Source organism: Hypanus sabinus, chromosome 16 (genome assembly GCF_030144855.1).
Source record: "Hypanus sabinus isolate sHypSab1 chromosome 16, sHypSab1.hap1, whole genome shotgun sequence".
NCBI lineage: Eukaryota > Metazoa > Chordata > Chondrichthyes > Myliobatiformes > Dasyatidae > Hypanus > Hypanus sabinus.
The window spans coordinates 55,994,461-56,009,463 of NC_082721.1; the positions used below are offsets into that span (position 1 = coordinate 55,994,461).

At 45.3% G+C, this 15,003-nt stretch overlaps 1 protein-coding gene across 1 annotated transcript in view; it reads left to right on the forward strand.

Annotated features, from left to right (window-relative positions):
• Positions 1–15,003, forward strand: part of LOC132406317 (adhesion G protein-coupled receptor E1-like) — a 277,652-nt gene that overhangs the window by 99,876 nt on the left and 162,773 nt on the right. Inside the window, exon 12 of the mRNA XM_059991819.1 lies at positions 454–626. Within this exon, the coding sequence (XP_059847802.1) occupies positions 454–626 (173 nt within the window). The remainder of the gene's footprint in view (positions 1–453; positions 627–15,003) is intronic.

Consider the following 15,003-nt stretch of genomic DNA (forward strand, 5'->3'; position numbering starts at 1 on the left):
CTGGGGTAATGATAGAGGCTGGTACATTTGAGATTTTTAAAAGACATTTAGATAGGCACATTAATGTGAAGAAAATGAAAGGATATAAACATTGTGTAGGCAGAAGAGATTAGCTTAGTTGGTCATTTGATTATTAATTTAATTGGTTCAGCACAACATTGTGGGCCAAAGGGTCTTGTAGAAGCAGAAATCAATGTTAATTAAAATACTGGAAATTATGTCCCCTCTCTCAGCGAAATCATAGCTCTGACATGTTTAAACGTTCCCTGAGACAAATCAGCACCATCTCAGTGGTAGAAAGGAACTTTAGACCTCTACTTCCCTGTGGCTGTAGGTTTCTGTGGCAAAAGAGGCTGAGACATATGCTGTCCAGTCGGTTTCCCTGGCTGAGGAGGCTGAGAATTCCAGTCTGCTGTGGTGCCCAGTTCTAAACTACGGGGTTTCTCTTGGCAGATGTTGTTGGTGTAGCTTTAATTGCCTTCTCCCAGATGGATGTTGTGTTGAACAACTCTGTGAATCATGGAGAAGAACTGCTGCTTAACTCACATGTCTTGACTGCAACATCAACCCGTCAGAGCAATCAGGCACTGGACCAACCTATCAACATCACCTTCCAGAACAAAAAGGTCAGTGAAGTTTCCCAAGCAAGTGCCATGCCAAGGAACTTATCACAGGTCAGGACCTCCCAGAAGATCCTCAGGTTGCATTCTGCACCCTGCACTGAGTGTCAGAAGGTGCAGTTATAGTGTAGCACAGTCACCACATAGTGCATAGTACTGTTACAGCCTGGTGGAGACACAGCACAATCTGTGTAGCATTGAGAGATGCAGAGAGGTGGGAGATACAGATGAACTGGGTGCAGAACAGTGGCTGCATAGTTGGATCTGTAACATCAGTGCATAAGACTATAAGACTTAGGAGCAGAACTCGGCCATTCAGCCCATCGAGTCTGCTCTGCCATTCCATCGTAGCTGATCCCAGATCCCAGATCCCACTCAACCCCATACACCTGCCTTCTTGCTATAACCTTTGATGCCCTAACCAATCAGGAAACTACCAACTTCTGCCTTAAGTATACATGCAGACTTAGCCTCCACCGTAGTCTGTGGCAGAGCATTCCACAGGTTTACTACTCTCTTACCTCCTTCCCTCTGTTCTAAAGGGTCACCCCTCAATTTTGAGGCTGTCCCCTCTAAATCTGGATAACCCTGACTATAGGAAGCATCTTCTCCACAACCACCCAGTCTAGTCCTTTCAACATTCGGTAGGTTTCAATGAGATCCCCATGCATTCTCCTTAATTCCAGTGAGTACAGGCCCAGAACTGCCAAATACTCCTCATATGTTAGCGCTTCATTCACAAAATCATCCTCGTAAACCTCCTGTGGACTCTATCCAATGACAGCACAATCCTTTCTGAGAAATGGGGCCCAAAACTCTTGACAATGCTCTCAGTGCAGTCTGACTAGTGTCTTATGAAGGCTCAGCATTATCTCCTTGCTTTTTTATTCTATTCCCTTTGAAATAAATGCCGACATTACATTTGCCTTCTGTACACAGCCACAACCTGTAAATTGACCTTCTGGGAGCATTGCACAAAGACTCTTAAGTCCCTCTGTACATCTGATGTTTGAAACTTCTCTCCAGTTAGATAATACTCTGTACTATTGTTCTTTATACCATTATCCCAAAATGGTATTCCACCTGCAAGATTTCCCTTTACAGACACCATGCTGACGTTGACAACAGCTCTAGTAAATTCACCCACAAGAATATTAGTCCCCCTCAGAGACAAGTACAAATTATCCCTTTTGTAGAGACACCACCTTCACCAGAAGAGGTCTCAGTTATCCAGAAATCTGAATCTAAATGATGGAAGATGCAGTGGGGGGAAGATACACTGTGTTTTTCACTGTGTGGAGGGTGTTACACAGAGTTTTCACTGTGTAAAGGGAGTTACAGAGTGTTTTTTACTGTGTGGAGGGATTTCCACTGTTTTTCACTGTGTGGAGGGAGTTACAGTGCGTTTTTCACTGTCTGAGGGAATACCAGTGCTTTGCACTATGTGGAGGAGTTACAGTGTGTTTTTCACTGTGTGGAGGGAGTTACAGTGTGTTTCTCACTGGGTGGAGGGATTTACAGTGTGTTTTCACTGTGTGGAGGGATTTGCAGTGTGTTTTCACTGTGTGGAGGGATTTACGGTGTGTTTTCACTGTGTGGAGGGATTTGCAGTGTGTTTTCACTGTGTGGAGGGAGTTACAGTGTGTTTTTCACTTTGTGGAGGGAGTTACAGTGTGTTTCTTACTGTGTGGAGGGAGTTACAGTGTGTTTCTCACTGTGTGGAGGGATTTACAGTGTGTTTTCACTGTGTGGAAGGAGTTACAGTGTGTTTTTCACTGTGTGGAGGGAGTCAAAGTCTGTTTTTCACTGTGTGAAGGGAGTTATAGAGTGTTTTGCACTGTGTGGAAGGAGTACCACTGTCTTTCACTGTGTGGGGGGACTTGCAGTGTGTCTTTCACAGTGTGGAGGGAGTTACAGTGTGTTTTTCGACTGTGTGGAGGAAGTTACACTGTTTTTCAATGTGTGGAGGGAGATACAGTGTGTTTTTCACTGTGTGGAGGGAGTTACAGTGTGTTTTTCACTTTGTGGAGGGAGTTACAGAGTGTTTTTCACATTGCGGAGGGAGTTACTGTGTGTTTTTCGACTGTGTGGAGGGAGTTACAGTGTGCTTTCACTGTGTGGAGGGCGTTCCAGTGTGTTTTTCACTGTGTGGAGGGAATTACAGTATGTTTTTCACTGTGTGGAGGGATTTTCAGTGTGTTTTTCACAGTGTGGATGTGATGTGCTGTGTGTTTTCACTGTGGAAGGAGTTACAGTGTGTTTTTCACTGTGTGGAGGGATTTTCAGTGTGTTTTTCACAGTGTGGATGTGATGTGCTGTGTGTTTTCACTGTGGAAGGAGTTACAGTGTGTTTTTCACTGTGTGGAGGAAGTTACACTGTTTTTCAAAGTGTGGAGGGAGATACAGTGTGTTTTTCACTGTGTGGAAGAAGTTACACTGTTTTTCAATGTGTGCAGGGAGATACAGTGTGTTTTTCACTGTGTGGAGGGAGTTACGGTGTGTTTTCGCTGTGTGGAGGGAGTTAAAGTCTGTTTTTCATTGTGTGGAGGAGGCTACACTGTTTTTCAAAGTGTGGAGGGAGATACAGTGTGTTTTTCACAGTGTGGAGGGATTTGCAGTGTGTTTTCACTGTGTGGAGGGAGTTACGGTGTGTTTTCACTGTGTGGAGGGAGTTACGGTGTGTTTTCACTGTGTGGAAGGAGTTACAGTGTGTTTTTAACTGTGTGGAGTGAGTTACAGTCTGTTTTTCACTCTGTAGAGGGAGTTACAGAGAGTTTTGCACTGTGTGGAGGGACTTGCAGTGTGTTTTTCACAGTGTGGAGGGAGTTACAGTGTGCTTTTTTTTACTGTGTGGAAGGACTTACAGTGTGTTTTTCACCGTGTGGAGGGAGTTACATTCTGTTTTTCACTGTGTGGAGGGAGTTACAATGCGTTTTTCACTTTGTGGAGGGAGTTACAGAGAGTTTCTCACATTGCGGAGGGAGTTACTGTGTGTTTTTCCACTGTGTGGAGGGAGTTGCAGTGTTGTTCACTGTGTGGAGGGAGTTACAGTGCGCTTTCACTGTGTGGAGGGAGTTCCAGTGTTTTTCACTGTGTGGAGGGAGTTCCAGTGTGCTTTTCACTGTGTGGAGGAAGATACAGTGTGTTTTCACTGTGTGGAGGGAGTTCCACGGTGTTTTTCACTGTGTTGAGGGAGTTACGGTGTGCTTTTCACTGTATGAAGGGAGATACAGTGTGTTTTTCACTGTGCGGAAGGTGTAACAGTGTGTTTTTCACTGTGTAGTGGGAGTTCCAGTGTTTTTCACTGTGTTGAGGGAGTTACAGTGTGTTTTTCACTGTGTGGAGGGATTGCAGTGTGTTTTTCACAGTGTGGAGGGAGTAACTGTGTGTTTCTCACTGTGTGGAGGGAGTTACGGTGTGTTTTCATTGTGTGGAGGGATTTGCAGTGTATTTCCACTGTGTGGAGGGAGTTACAGTGTGCTTTAACTGTGTGGAGGGCTTTGCAGTGTGTTTTTCACTGTGTGGATGGATTTGCAGTGTGTTTTTCCACTGTGTGTTGGGAGTTCCAGTGTTTTTCACTGTGTTGAGGGAGTTACGGTGTGTTTTCACTGTGTGGAGGGAGTTACAGTGTGTTTTTCACTGTGTGGAGGGAGTTACAGTGTGTTTTTCACTGTGTGGAGGGAGTTACGGTGTGTTTTCACTGTGTGGAGGGAGTTACAGTTTGTTTTTCACTGTGTGGAGGGAGTTACAGTGTGTTTTTCACTGTGTGGAGGGAGTTACAGTTTGTTTTTCACTGTGTGGAGGGAGTTCCAGTGTTTTTCTCTATGTGGAGGGAGATACAGCGTGTTTCTCACTGTGTGTAGGGAGTAACTATGTGTTTCTCACTGTGTGGAGGGAGTTACGGTGTGTTTTCATTGTGTGGAGGGATTTGCAGTGTATTTCCACTGTGTGGAGGGAGTTACAGTGTGGTTTCACTGTGTGGAAGGAGTTGCAGTGTGTTTTCACTGTGTGGAGAGCTTTGCAGTGTGTTTTTCACTGCGTGGAGGGATTTACAGAGTTTTTCACTGTGAGGAGTGAGTTACAGTGTGTTTTTCCACTGTGTGGATGGAGTTGCAGTGTTTTTCAGTTTGCGGAGGGAGTTACAGTGTGTTTTTCACAGTGTGGAAGGAGTTTCTGTGTGTTTTTCACTGTGTGGAGGGAGTCACAGTGAGTTTTTCACTGTGTGGAAGGAGTTACTGTGTGTTTTTCACTGTGTGGAAGGAGTCACAGTGTGTTTTTCACTGTGTACAGGGAGTTACAGTGCGTTTCTCACTGTGTGGAGGGAGTTCCAGTGTTTTTCTCTATGTGGAGGGAGATACAGCGTGTTTCTCACTGTGTGTAGGGAGTAACTGTGTGTTTCTCACTGTGTGGGGGGAGTTATGGTGTGTTTTCATTGTGTGGAGGGATTTGCAGTGTATTTCCACTGTGTGGAGGGAGTTACAGTGTGTTTTCACTGTGTGGAAGGAGTTACAGTGTGTTTTCACTGTGTGGAGAGCTTTGCAGTGTGTTTTTCACTGTGTGGAGGGATTTACAGAGTTTTTCACTGTGTGGAGGGAGTTACGGTGTGTTTTCACTGTGTGGAGGGAGTTACAGTGTGTTTTTCAGATTCCAGAGGGAGTTACAGTGTGCTTTCACTGTGCGGAACAGTTACAGTGTGTTTTGCACTGTGTGGAGGAAGTTCCACGGTGTTTTTCACAGTGTTGATGGAGTTACGGTGTGTTTTCACTGTGTGGATGGAGTTACCGTGTGTTTTTCACTGTGTGCAGGGAGTTACAGTGTGTTTTTTAATGTGTGGAGGGAGTCACGGTGTGTTTATCACTGTGTACAGGGAGTTACAGTGCGTTTCTCACTGTGTGGAGGGAGTTCCAGTGTTTTTCACTGTGTGGAGGGAGTTCCAGTGAGCTTTTCACTGTGTGGAGGGAGTTACAGTGTGTTTTCACTGTGTGGAGGGAGTTCCACGGTGTTTTTCACTGTTTTGAGGGAGTTACGGTGTGCTTTTCACTGTATGAAGGGAGATACAGTGTGTTTTTCACAGTGTGGAATGTGTTACAGTGTGTTTTTCACTGTGTAGTGTGAGTTCCAGTGTTTTTCACTGTGTGTTGGGAGTTACAGTGTGTTTCTCACTGTGTGGAGGGAGTTACGGTGTGTTTTCACTGTGTGGAGGGAGTTACGGTGTGTTTTTCACTGTTTGGAGGGAGTTACGGTGTGTTTTCACTGTGTGGAGGGAGTCAAAGTCTGTTTTTCACTGTGTGAAGGGAGTTATAGAGTGTTTTGCACTGTGTGGAAGGAGTACCACTGTCTTTCACTGTGTGGGGGGACTTGCAGTGTGTCTTTCACAGTGTGGAGGGAGTTACAGTGTGTTTTTCGACTGTGTGGAGGAAGTTACACTGTTTTTCAATGTGTGGAGGGAGATACAGTGTGTTTTTCACTGTGTGGAGGGAGTTACAGTGTGTTTTTCACTTTGTGGAGGGAGTTACAGAGTGTTTTTCACATTGCGGAGGGAGTTACTGTGTGTTTTTCGACTGTGTGGAGGGAGTTACAGTGTGCTTTCACTGTGTGGAGGGCGTTCCAGTGTGTTTTTCACTGTGTGGAGGGAATTACAGTGTGTTTTTCACTGTGTGGAGGGATTTTCAGTGTGTTTTTCACAGTGTGGATGTGATGTGCTGTGTGTTTTCACTGTGGAAGGAGTTACAGTGTGTTTTTCACTGTGTGGAGGGATTTTCAGTGTGTTTTTCACAGTGTGGATGTGATGTGCTGTGTGTTTTCACTGTGGAAGGAGTTACAGTGTGTTTTTCACTGTGTGGAGGAAGTTACACTGTTTTTCAAAGTGTGGAGGGAGATACAGTGTGTTTTTCACTGTGTGGAAGAAGTTACACTGTTTTTCAATGTGTGCAGGGAGATACAGTGTGTTTTTCACTGTGTGGAGGGAGTTACGGTGTGTTTTCGCTGTGTGGAGGGAGTTAAAGTCTGTTTTTCATTGTGTGGAGGAGGCTACACTGTTTTTCAAAGTGTGGAGGGAGATACAGTGTGTTTTTCACAGTGTGGAGGGATTTGCAGTGTGTTTTCACTGTGTGGAGGGAGTTACGGTGTGTTTTCACTGTGTGGAGGGAGTTACGGTGTGTTTTCACTGTGTGGAAGGAGTTACAGTGTGTTTTTAACTGTGTGGAGTGAGTTACAGTCTGTTTTTCACTCTGTAGAGGGAGTTACAGAGAGTTTTGCACTGTGTGGAGGGACTTGCAGTGTGTTTTTCACAGTGTGGAGGGAGTTACAGTGTGCTTTTTTTTACTGTGTGGAAGGACTTACAGTGTGTTTTTCACCGTGTGGAGGGAGTTACATTCTGTTTTTCACTGTGTGGAGGGAGTTACAATGCGTTTTTCACTTTGTGGAGGGAGTTACAGAGAGTTTCTCACATTGCGGAGGGAGTTACTGTGTGCTTTTCACTGTGTGGAGGAAGATACAGTGTGTTTTCACTGTGTGGAGGGAGTTCCACGGTGTTTTTCACTGTGTTGAGGGAGTTACGGTGTGCTTTTCACTGTATGAAGGGAGATACAGTGTGTTTTTCACTGTGCGGAAGGTGTAACAGTGTGTTTTTCACTGTGTAGTGGGAGTTCCAGTGTTTTTCACTGTGTTGAGGGAGTTACAGTGTGTTTTTCACTGTGTGGAGGGATTGCAGTGTGTTTTTCACAGTGTGGAGGGAGTAACTGTGTGTTTCTCACTGTGTGGAGGGAGTTACGGTGTGTTTTCATTGTGTGGAGGGATTTGCAGTGTATTTCCACTGTGTGGAGGGAGTTACAGTGTGCTTTAACTGTGTGGAGGGCTTTGCAGTGTGTTTTTCACTGTGTGGATGGATTTGCAGTGTGTTTTTCCACTGTGTGTTGGGAGTTCCAGTGTTTTTCACTGTGTTGAGGGAGTTACGGTGTGTTTTCACTGTGTGGAGGGAGTTACAGTGTGTTTTTCACTGTGTGGAGGGAGTTACAGTGTGTTTTTCACTGTGTGGAGGGAGTTACGGTGTGTTTTCACTGTGTGGAGGGAGTTACAGTTTGTTTTTCACTGTGTGGAGGGAGTTACAGTGTGTTTTTCACTGTGTGGAGGGAGTTACAGTTTGTTTTTCACTGTGTGGAGGGAGTTCCAGTGTTTTTCTCTATGTGGAGGGAGATACAGCGTGTTTCTCACTGTGTGTAGGGAGTAACTATGTGTTTCTCACTGTGTGGAGGGAGTTACGGTGTGTTTTCATTGTGTGGAGGGATTTGCAGTGTATTTCCACTGTGTGGAGGGAGTTACAGTGTGGTTTCACTGTGTGGAAGGAGTTGCAGTGTGTTTTCACTGTGTGGAGAGCTTTGCAGTGTGTTTTTCACTGCGTGGAGGGATTTACAGAGTTTTTCACTGTGAGGAGTGAGTTACAGTGTGTTTTTCCACTGTGTGGATGGAGTTGCAGTGTTTTTCAGTTTGCGGAGGGAGTTACAGTGTGTTTTTCACAGTGTGGAAGGAGTTTCTGTGTGTTTTTCACTGTGTGGAGGGAGTCACAGTGAGTTTTTCACTGTGTGGAAGGAGTTACTGTGTGTTTTTCACTGTGTGGAAGGAGTCACAGTGTGTTTTTCACTGTGTACAGGGAGTTACAGTGCGTTTCTCACTGTGTGGAGGGAGTTCCAGTGTTTTTCTCTATGTGGAGGGAGATACAGCGTGTTTCTCACTGTGTGTAGGGAGTAACTGTGTGTTTCTCACTGTGTGGGGGGAGTTATGGTGTGTTTTCATTGTGTGGAGGGATTTGCAGTGTATTTCCACTGTGTGGAGGGAGTTACAGTGTGTTTTCACTGTGTGGAAGGAGTTACAGTGTGTTTTCACTGTGTGGAGAGCTTTGCAGTGTGTTTTTCACTGTGTGGAGGGATTTACAGAGTTTTTCACTGTGTGGAGGGAGTTACGGTGTGTTTTCACTGTGTGGAGGGAGTTACAGTGTGTTTTTCAGATTCCAGAGGGAGTTACAGTGTGCTTTCACTGTGCGGAACAGTTACAGTGTGTTTTGCACTGTGTGGAGGAAGTTCCACGGTGTTTTTCACAGTGTTGATGGAGTTACGGTGTGTTTTCACTGTGTGGATGGAGTTACCGTGTGTTTTTCACTGTGTGCAGGGAGTTACAGTGTGTTTTTTAATGTGTGGAGGGAGTCACGGTGTGTTTATCACTGTGTACAGGGAGTTACAGTGCGTTTCTCACTGTGTGGAGGGAGTTCCAGTGTTTTTCACTGTGTGGAGGGAGTTCCAGTGAGCTTTTCACTGTGTGGAGGGAGTTACAGTGTGTTTTCACTGTGTGGAGGGAGTTCCACGGTGTTTTTCACTGTTTTGAGGGAGTTACGGTGTGCTTTTCACTGTATGAAGGGAGATACAGTGTGTTTTTCACAGTGTGGAATGTGTTACAGTGTGTTTTTCACTGTGTAGTGTGAGTTCCAGTGTTTTTCACTGTGTGTTGGGAGTTACAGTGTGTTTCTCACTGTGTGGAGGGAGTTACGGTGTGTTTTCACTGTGTGGAGGGAGTTACGGTGTGTTTTTCACTGTTTGGAGGGAGTTACGGTGTGTTTTCACTGTGTGGAGGGAGTTACAGTGTGTTTTTCACTGTGTGGAGGGAGTTACAGTTTGCTTTTCACTGTGTGGAGGGAGTTATGGTGTGTTTTCACTGTGTGGAGGGAGTTACAGTTTGTTTTTCACTGTGTGGAGGGAGTTACAGTGTGCCTTTCACAGTGTGGAAGGAGTTACTGTGTGTTTTTCACTGTGTTGAGGGAGTCACAGTGTGTTTTTCACTGTGTACAGGGAGTTACAGTGCGTTTCTCACTGTGTGGAGGGAGTTCCAGTGTTTTTCTCTATGTGGAGGGAGATACAGCGTGTTTCTCACTGTGTGTAGGGAGTAACTGTGTGTTTCTCACTGTGTGGGGGTAGTTATGGTGTGTTTTCATTGTGTGGAGGGATTTGCAGTGTATTTCCACTGTGTGGAAGGAGTTGCAGTGTGTTTTCACTGTGTGGAGAGCTTTGCAGTGTGTTTTTCACTGCGTGGAGGGATTTACAGAGTTTTTCACTGTGAGGAGTGAGTTACAGTGTGTTTTTCCACTGTGTGGATGGAGTTGCAGTGTTTTTCAGTTTGCGGAGGGAGTTACAGTGTGTTTTTCACAGTGTGGAAGGAGTTTCTGTGTGTTTTTCACTGTGTGGAGGGAGTCACAGTGAGTTTTTCACTGTGTGGAAGGAGTTACTGTGTTTTTCACTGTGTGGAAGGAGTCACAGTGTGTTTTTCACTGTGTACAGGGAGTTACAGTGCGTTTCTCACTGTGTGGAGGGAGTTCCAGTGTTTTTCTCTATGTGGAGGGAGATACAGCGTGTTTCTCACTGTGTGTAGGGAGTAACTGTGTGTTTCTCACTGTGTGGGGGGAGTTATGGTGTGTTTTCATTGTGTGGAGGGATTTGCAGTGTATTTCCACTGTGTGGAGGGAGTTACAGTGTGTTTTCACTGTGTGGAAGGAGTTACAGTGTGTTTTCACTGTGTGGAGAGCTTTGCAGTGTGTTTTTCACTGTGTGGAGGGATTTACAGAGTTTTTCACTGTGTGGAGGGAGTTACGGTGTGTTTTCACTGTGTGGAGGGAGTTACAGTGTGTTTTTCAGATTCCAGAGGGAGTTACAGTGTGCTTTCACTGTGCGGAACAGTTACAGTGTGTTTTGCACTGTGTGGAGGAAGTTCCACGGTGTTTTTCACAGTGTTGATGGAGTTACGGTGTGTTTTCACTGTGTGGATGGAGTTACCGTGTGTTTTTCACTGTGTGCAGGGAGTTACAGTGTGTTTTTTAATGTGTGGAGGGAGTCACGGTGTGTTTATCACTGTGTACAGGGAGTTACAGTGCGTTTCTCACTGTGTGGAGGGAGTTCCAGTGTTTTTCACTGTGTGGAGGGAGTTCCAGTGAGCTTTTCACTGTGTGGAGGGAGTTACAGTGTGTTTTCACTGTGTGGAGGGAGTTCCACGGTGTTTTTCACTGTTTTGAGGGAGTTACGGTGTGCTTTTCACTGTATGAAGGGAGATACAGTGTGTTTTTCACAGTGTGGAATGTGTTACAGTGTGTTTTTCACTGTGTAGTGTGAGTTCCAGTGTTTTTCACTGTGTGTTGGGAGTTACAGTGTGTTTCTCACTGTGTGGAGGGAGTTACGGTGTGTTTTCACTGTGTGGAGGGAGTTACGGTGTGTTTTTCACTGTTTGGAGGGAGTTACGGTGTGTTTTCACTGTGTGGAGGGAGTTACAGTGTGTTTTTCACTGTGTGGAGGGAGTTACAGTTTGCTTTTCACTGTGTGGAGGGAGTTATGGTGTGTTTTCACTGTGTGGAGGGAGTTACAGTTTGTTTTTCACTGTGTGGAGGGAGTTACAGTGTGCCTTTCACAGTGTGGAAGGAGTTACTGTGTGTTTTTCACTGTATTGAGGGAGTCACAGTGTGTTTTTCACTGTGTACAGGGAGTTACAGTGCGTTTCTCACTGTGTGGAGGGAGTTCCAGTGTTTTTCTCTATGTGGAGGGAGATACAGCGTGTTTCTCACTGTGTGTAGGGAGTAACTGTGTGTTTCTCACTGTGTGGGGGTAGTTATGGTGTGTTTTCATTGTGTGGAGGGATTTGCAGTGTATTTCCACTGTGTGGAAGGAGTTGCTGTGTGTTTTCACTGTGTGGAGAGCTTTGCAGTGTGTTTTTCACTGTGTGGAGGGATTTACAGAGTTTTTCACTGTGAGGAGTGAGTTACAGTGTGTTTTTCCACTGTGTGGAGGGAGTTGCAGTGTTTTTCAGTTTGCGGAGGGAGTTACAGTGTGTTTTGCACTGTGTGGAGAGAGTTACGGTGTGTTTTCACTGTGTGGAAGGAGTTACAGTTTGTTTTTCACTGTGTGGAGGGAGTTACAGTGTGTCTTTCACAGTGTGGAAGGAGTTACTGTGTATTTTTCACTGTGTGGAGGGAGTCACAGTGTGTTTTTCACTGTGTACAGGGAGTTACAGTGCGTTTCTCACTGTGTGGAGGGAGTTCCAGTGTTTTTCTCTATGTGGAGGGAGATACAGCGTGTTTCTCACTGTGTGTAGGGAGTCACAGTGTGTTTTTCACTGTGTACAGGGAGTTACAGTGCGTTTCTCACTGTGTGGAGGGAGTTCCAGTGTTTTTCTCTATGTGGAGGGAGATACAGCGTGTTTCTCACTGTGTGTAGGGAGTAACTGTGTGTTTCTCACTGTGTGGGGGGAGTTATGGTGTGTTTTCATTGTGTGGAGGGATTTGCAGTGTATTTCCACTGTGTGGAAGGAGTTGCTGTGTGTTTTCACTGTGTGGAGAGCTTTGCAGTGTGTTTTTCACTGTGTGGAGGGATTTACAGAGATTTTCACTGTGAGGAGTGAGTTACAGTGTGTTTTTCCACTGTGTGGAGGGAGTTGCAGTGTTTTTCAGTTTGCGGAGGGAGTTACAGTGTGTTTTGCACTGTGTGGAGAGAGTTACAGTGTGTTTTCACTGTGTGGAAGGAGTTACAGTTTGTTTTTCACTGTGTGGAGGGAGTTACAGTGTGTCTTTCACAGTGTGGAAGGAGTTACTGTGTGTTTTTCACTGTGTTGAGGGAGTCACAGTGTGTTTTTCACTGTGTACAGGGAGTTACAGTGCGTTTCTCACTGTGTGGAGGGAGTTCCAGTGTTTTTCTCTATGTGGAGGGAGATACAGTGTGTTTTTCACTTTGTGGAGGGAGTTACTGTGTGTTTTTCGACTGTGTGGAGGGAGTTACAGTGTGCTTTCACTGTGTGGAGGGCGTTCCAGTGTGTTTTTCACTGTGTGGAGGGAATTACAGTGTGTTTTTCACTGTGTGGAGGGATTTTCAGTGTGTTTTTCACAGTGTGGATGTGATGTGCTGTGTGTTTTCACTGTGGAAGGAGTTACAGTGTGTTTTTCACTGTGTGGAGGGATTTTCAGTGTGTTTTTCACAGTGTGGATGTGATGTGCTGTGTGTTTTCACTGTGGAAGGAGTTACAGTGTGTTTTTCACTGTGTGGAGGAAGTTACACTGTTTTTCAAAGTGTGGAGGGAGATACAGTGTGTTTTTCACTGTGTGGAAGAAGTTACACTGTTTTTCAATGTGTGCAGGGAGATACAGTGTGTTTTTCACTGTGTGGAGGGAGTTACGGTGTGTTTTCGCTGTGTGGAGGGAGTTAAAGTCTGTTTTTCATTGTGTGGAGGAGGCTACACTGTTTTTCAAAGTGTGGAGGGAGATACAGTGACTTTTCACAGTGTGGAGGGATTTGCAGTGTGTTTTCACTGTGTGGAGGGAGTTACGGTGTGTTTTCACTGTGTGGAGGGAGTTACGTTGTGTTTTCACTGTGTGGAAGGAGTTACAGTGTGTTTTTAACTGTGTGGAGTGAGTTACAGTCTGTTTTTCACTCTGTAGAGGGAGTTACAGAGAGTTTTGCACTGTGTGGAGGGACTTGCAGTGTGTTTTTCACAGTGTGGAGGGAGTTACAGTGTGCTTTTTTTTACTGTGTGGAAGGACTTACAGTGTGTTTTTCACCGTGTGGAGGGAGTTACATTCTGTTTTTCACTGTGTGGAGGGAGTTACAATGTGTTTTTCACTTTGTGGAGGGAGTTACAGAGAGTTTCTCACATTGCGGAGGGAGTTACTGTGTGTTTTTCCACTGTGTGGAGGGAGTTGCAGTGTGTTTTTCACTGTGTGGAGGGAGTCACAGTGTGTTTTTCACTGTGTACAGGGAGTTACAGTGCGTTTCTCACTGTGTGGAGTGAGTTCCAGTGTTTTTCTCTATGTGGAGGGAGATGCAGCGTGTTTCTCACTGTGTGTAGGGAGTAACTGTGTGTTTCTCACTGTGTGGGGGGAGTTATGGTGTGTTTTCATTGTGTGGAGGGATTTGCAGTGTATTTCCACTGTTTGGAGGGAGTTACAGTGTGTTTTTCACTGTGTGGAGGGAGTTACAGTGTGTTTTTCACTGTGTGGAGGGAGTTATGGTGTGTTTTCACTGTGTGGAGGGAGTTATGGTGTGTTTTCACTGTGTGGAGGGAGTTACAGTTTGTTTTTCACTGTGTGGAGGGAGTTACAGTGTGCCTTTCACAGTGTGGAAGAAGTTACTGTGCGTTTTTCACTGTGTTGAGGGAGTCACAGTGTGTTTTTCACTGTGTACAGGGAGCTACAGTGCGTTTCTCACTGTGTGGAGGGAGTTCCAGTGTTTTCTCTATGTGGAGGGAGATACAGCGTGTTTCTCACTGAGTGTAGGGAGTAACTATGTGTTTCTCACTGTGTGGAGGGAGTTATGGTGTGTTTTCATTGTGTGGAGGGATTTGCAGTGTATTTCCACTGTTTGGAGGGAGTTACAGTGTGTTTTTCACTGTGTGGAGGGAGTTACAGTGTGTTTTTCACTGTGTGGAGGGAGTTATGGTGTGTTTTCACTGTGTGGAGGGAGTTATGGTGTGTTTTCACTGTGTGGAGGGAGTTACAGTTTGTTTTTCACTGTGTGGAGGGAGTTCCAGTGTTTTTCTCTATGTGGAGGGAGATGCAGCGTGTTTCTCACTGTGTGTAGGGAGTAACTGTGTGTTTCTCACTGTGTGGGGGTAGTTATGGTGTGTTTTCATTGTGTGGAGGGATTTGCAGTGTATTTCCACTGTGTGGAAGGAGTTGCTGTGTGTTTTCACTGTGTGGAGAGCTTTGCAGTGTGTTTTTCACTGTGTGGAGGGATTTACAGAGTTTTTCACTGTGAGGAGTGAGTTACAGTGTGTTTTTCCACTGTGTGGAGGGAGTTGCAGTGTTTTTCAGTTTGCGGAGGTAGTTACAGTGTGTTTTGCACTGTGTGGAGAGAGTTACGGTGTGTTTTCACTGTGTGGAAGGAGTTACAGTTTGTTTTTCACTGTGTGGAGGGAGTTACAGTGTGTCTTTCACAGTGTGGAAGGAGTTACTGTGTATTTTTCACTGTGTGGAGGGAGTCACAGTGTGTTTTTCACTGTGTACAGGGAGTTACAGTGCGTTTCTCACTGTGTGGAGGGAGTTCCAGTGTTTTTCTCTATGTGGAGGGAGATACAGCGTGTTTCTCACTGTGTGTAGGGAGTCACAGTGTGTTTTTCACTGTGTACAGGGAGTTACAGTGCGTTTCTCACTGTGTGGAGGGAGTTCCAGTGTTTTTCTCTATGTGGAGGGAGATACAGCGTGTTTCTCACTGTGTGTAGGGAGTAACTGTGTGTTTCTCACTGTGTGGGGGGAGTTATGGTGTGTTTTCATTGTGTGGAGGGATTTGCAGTGTATTTCCACTGTGTGGAAGGAGTTGCTGTGTGTTTTCACTGTGTGGAGAGCTTTGCAGTGTGTTTTTCACTGTGT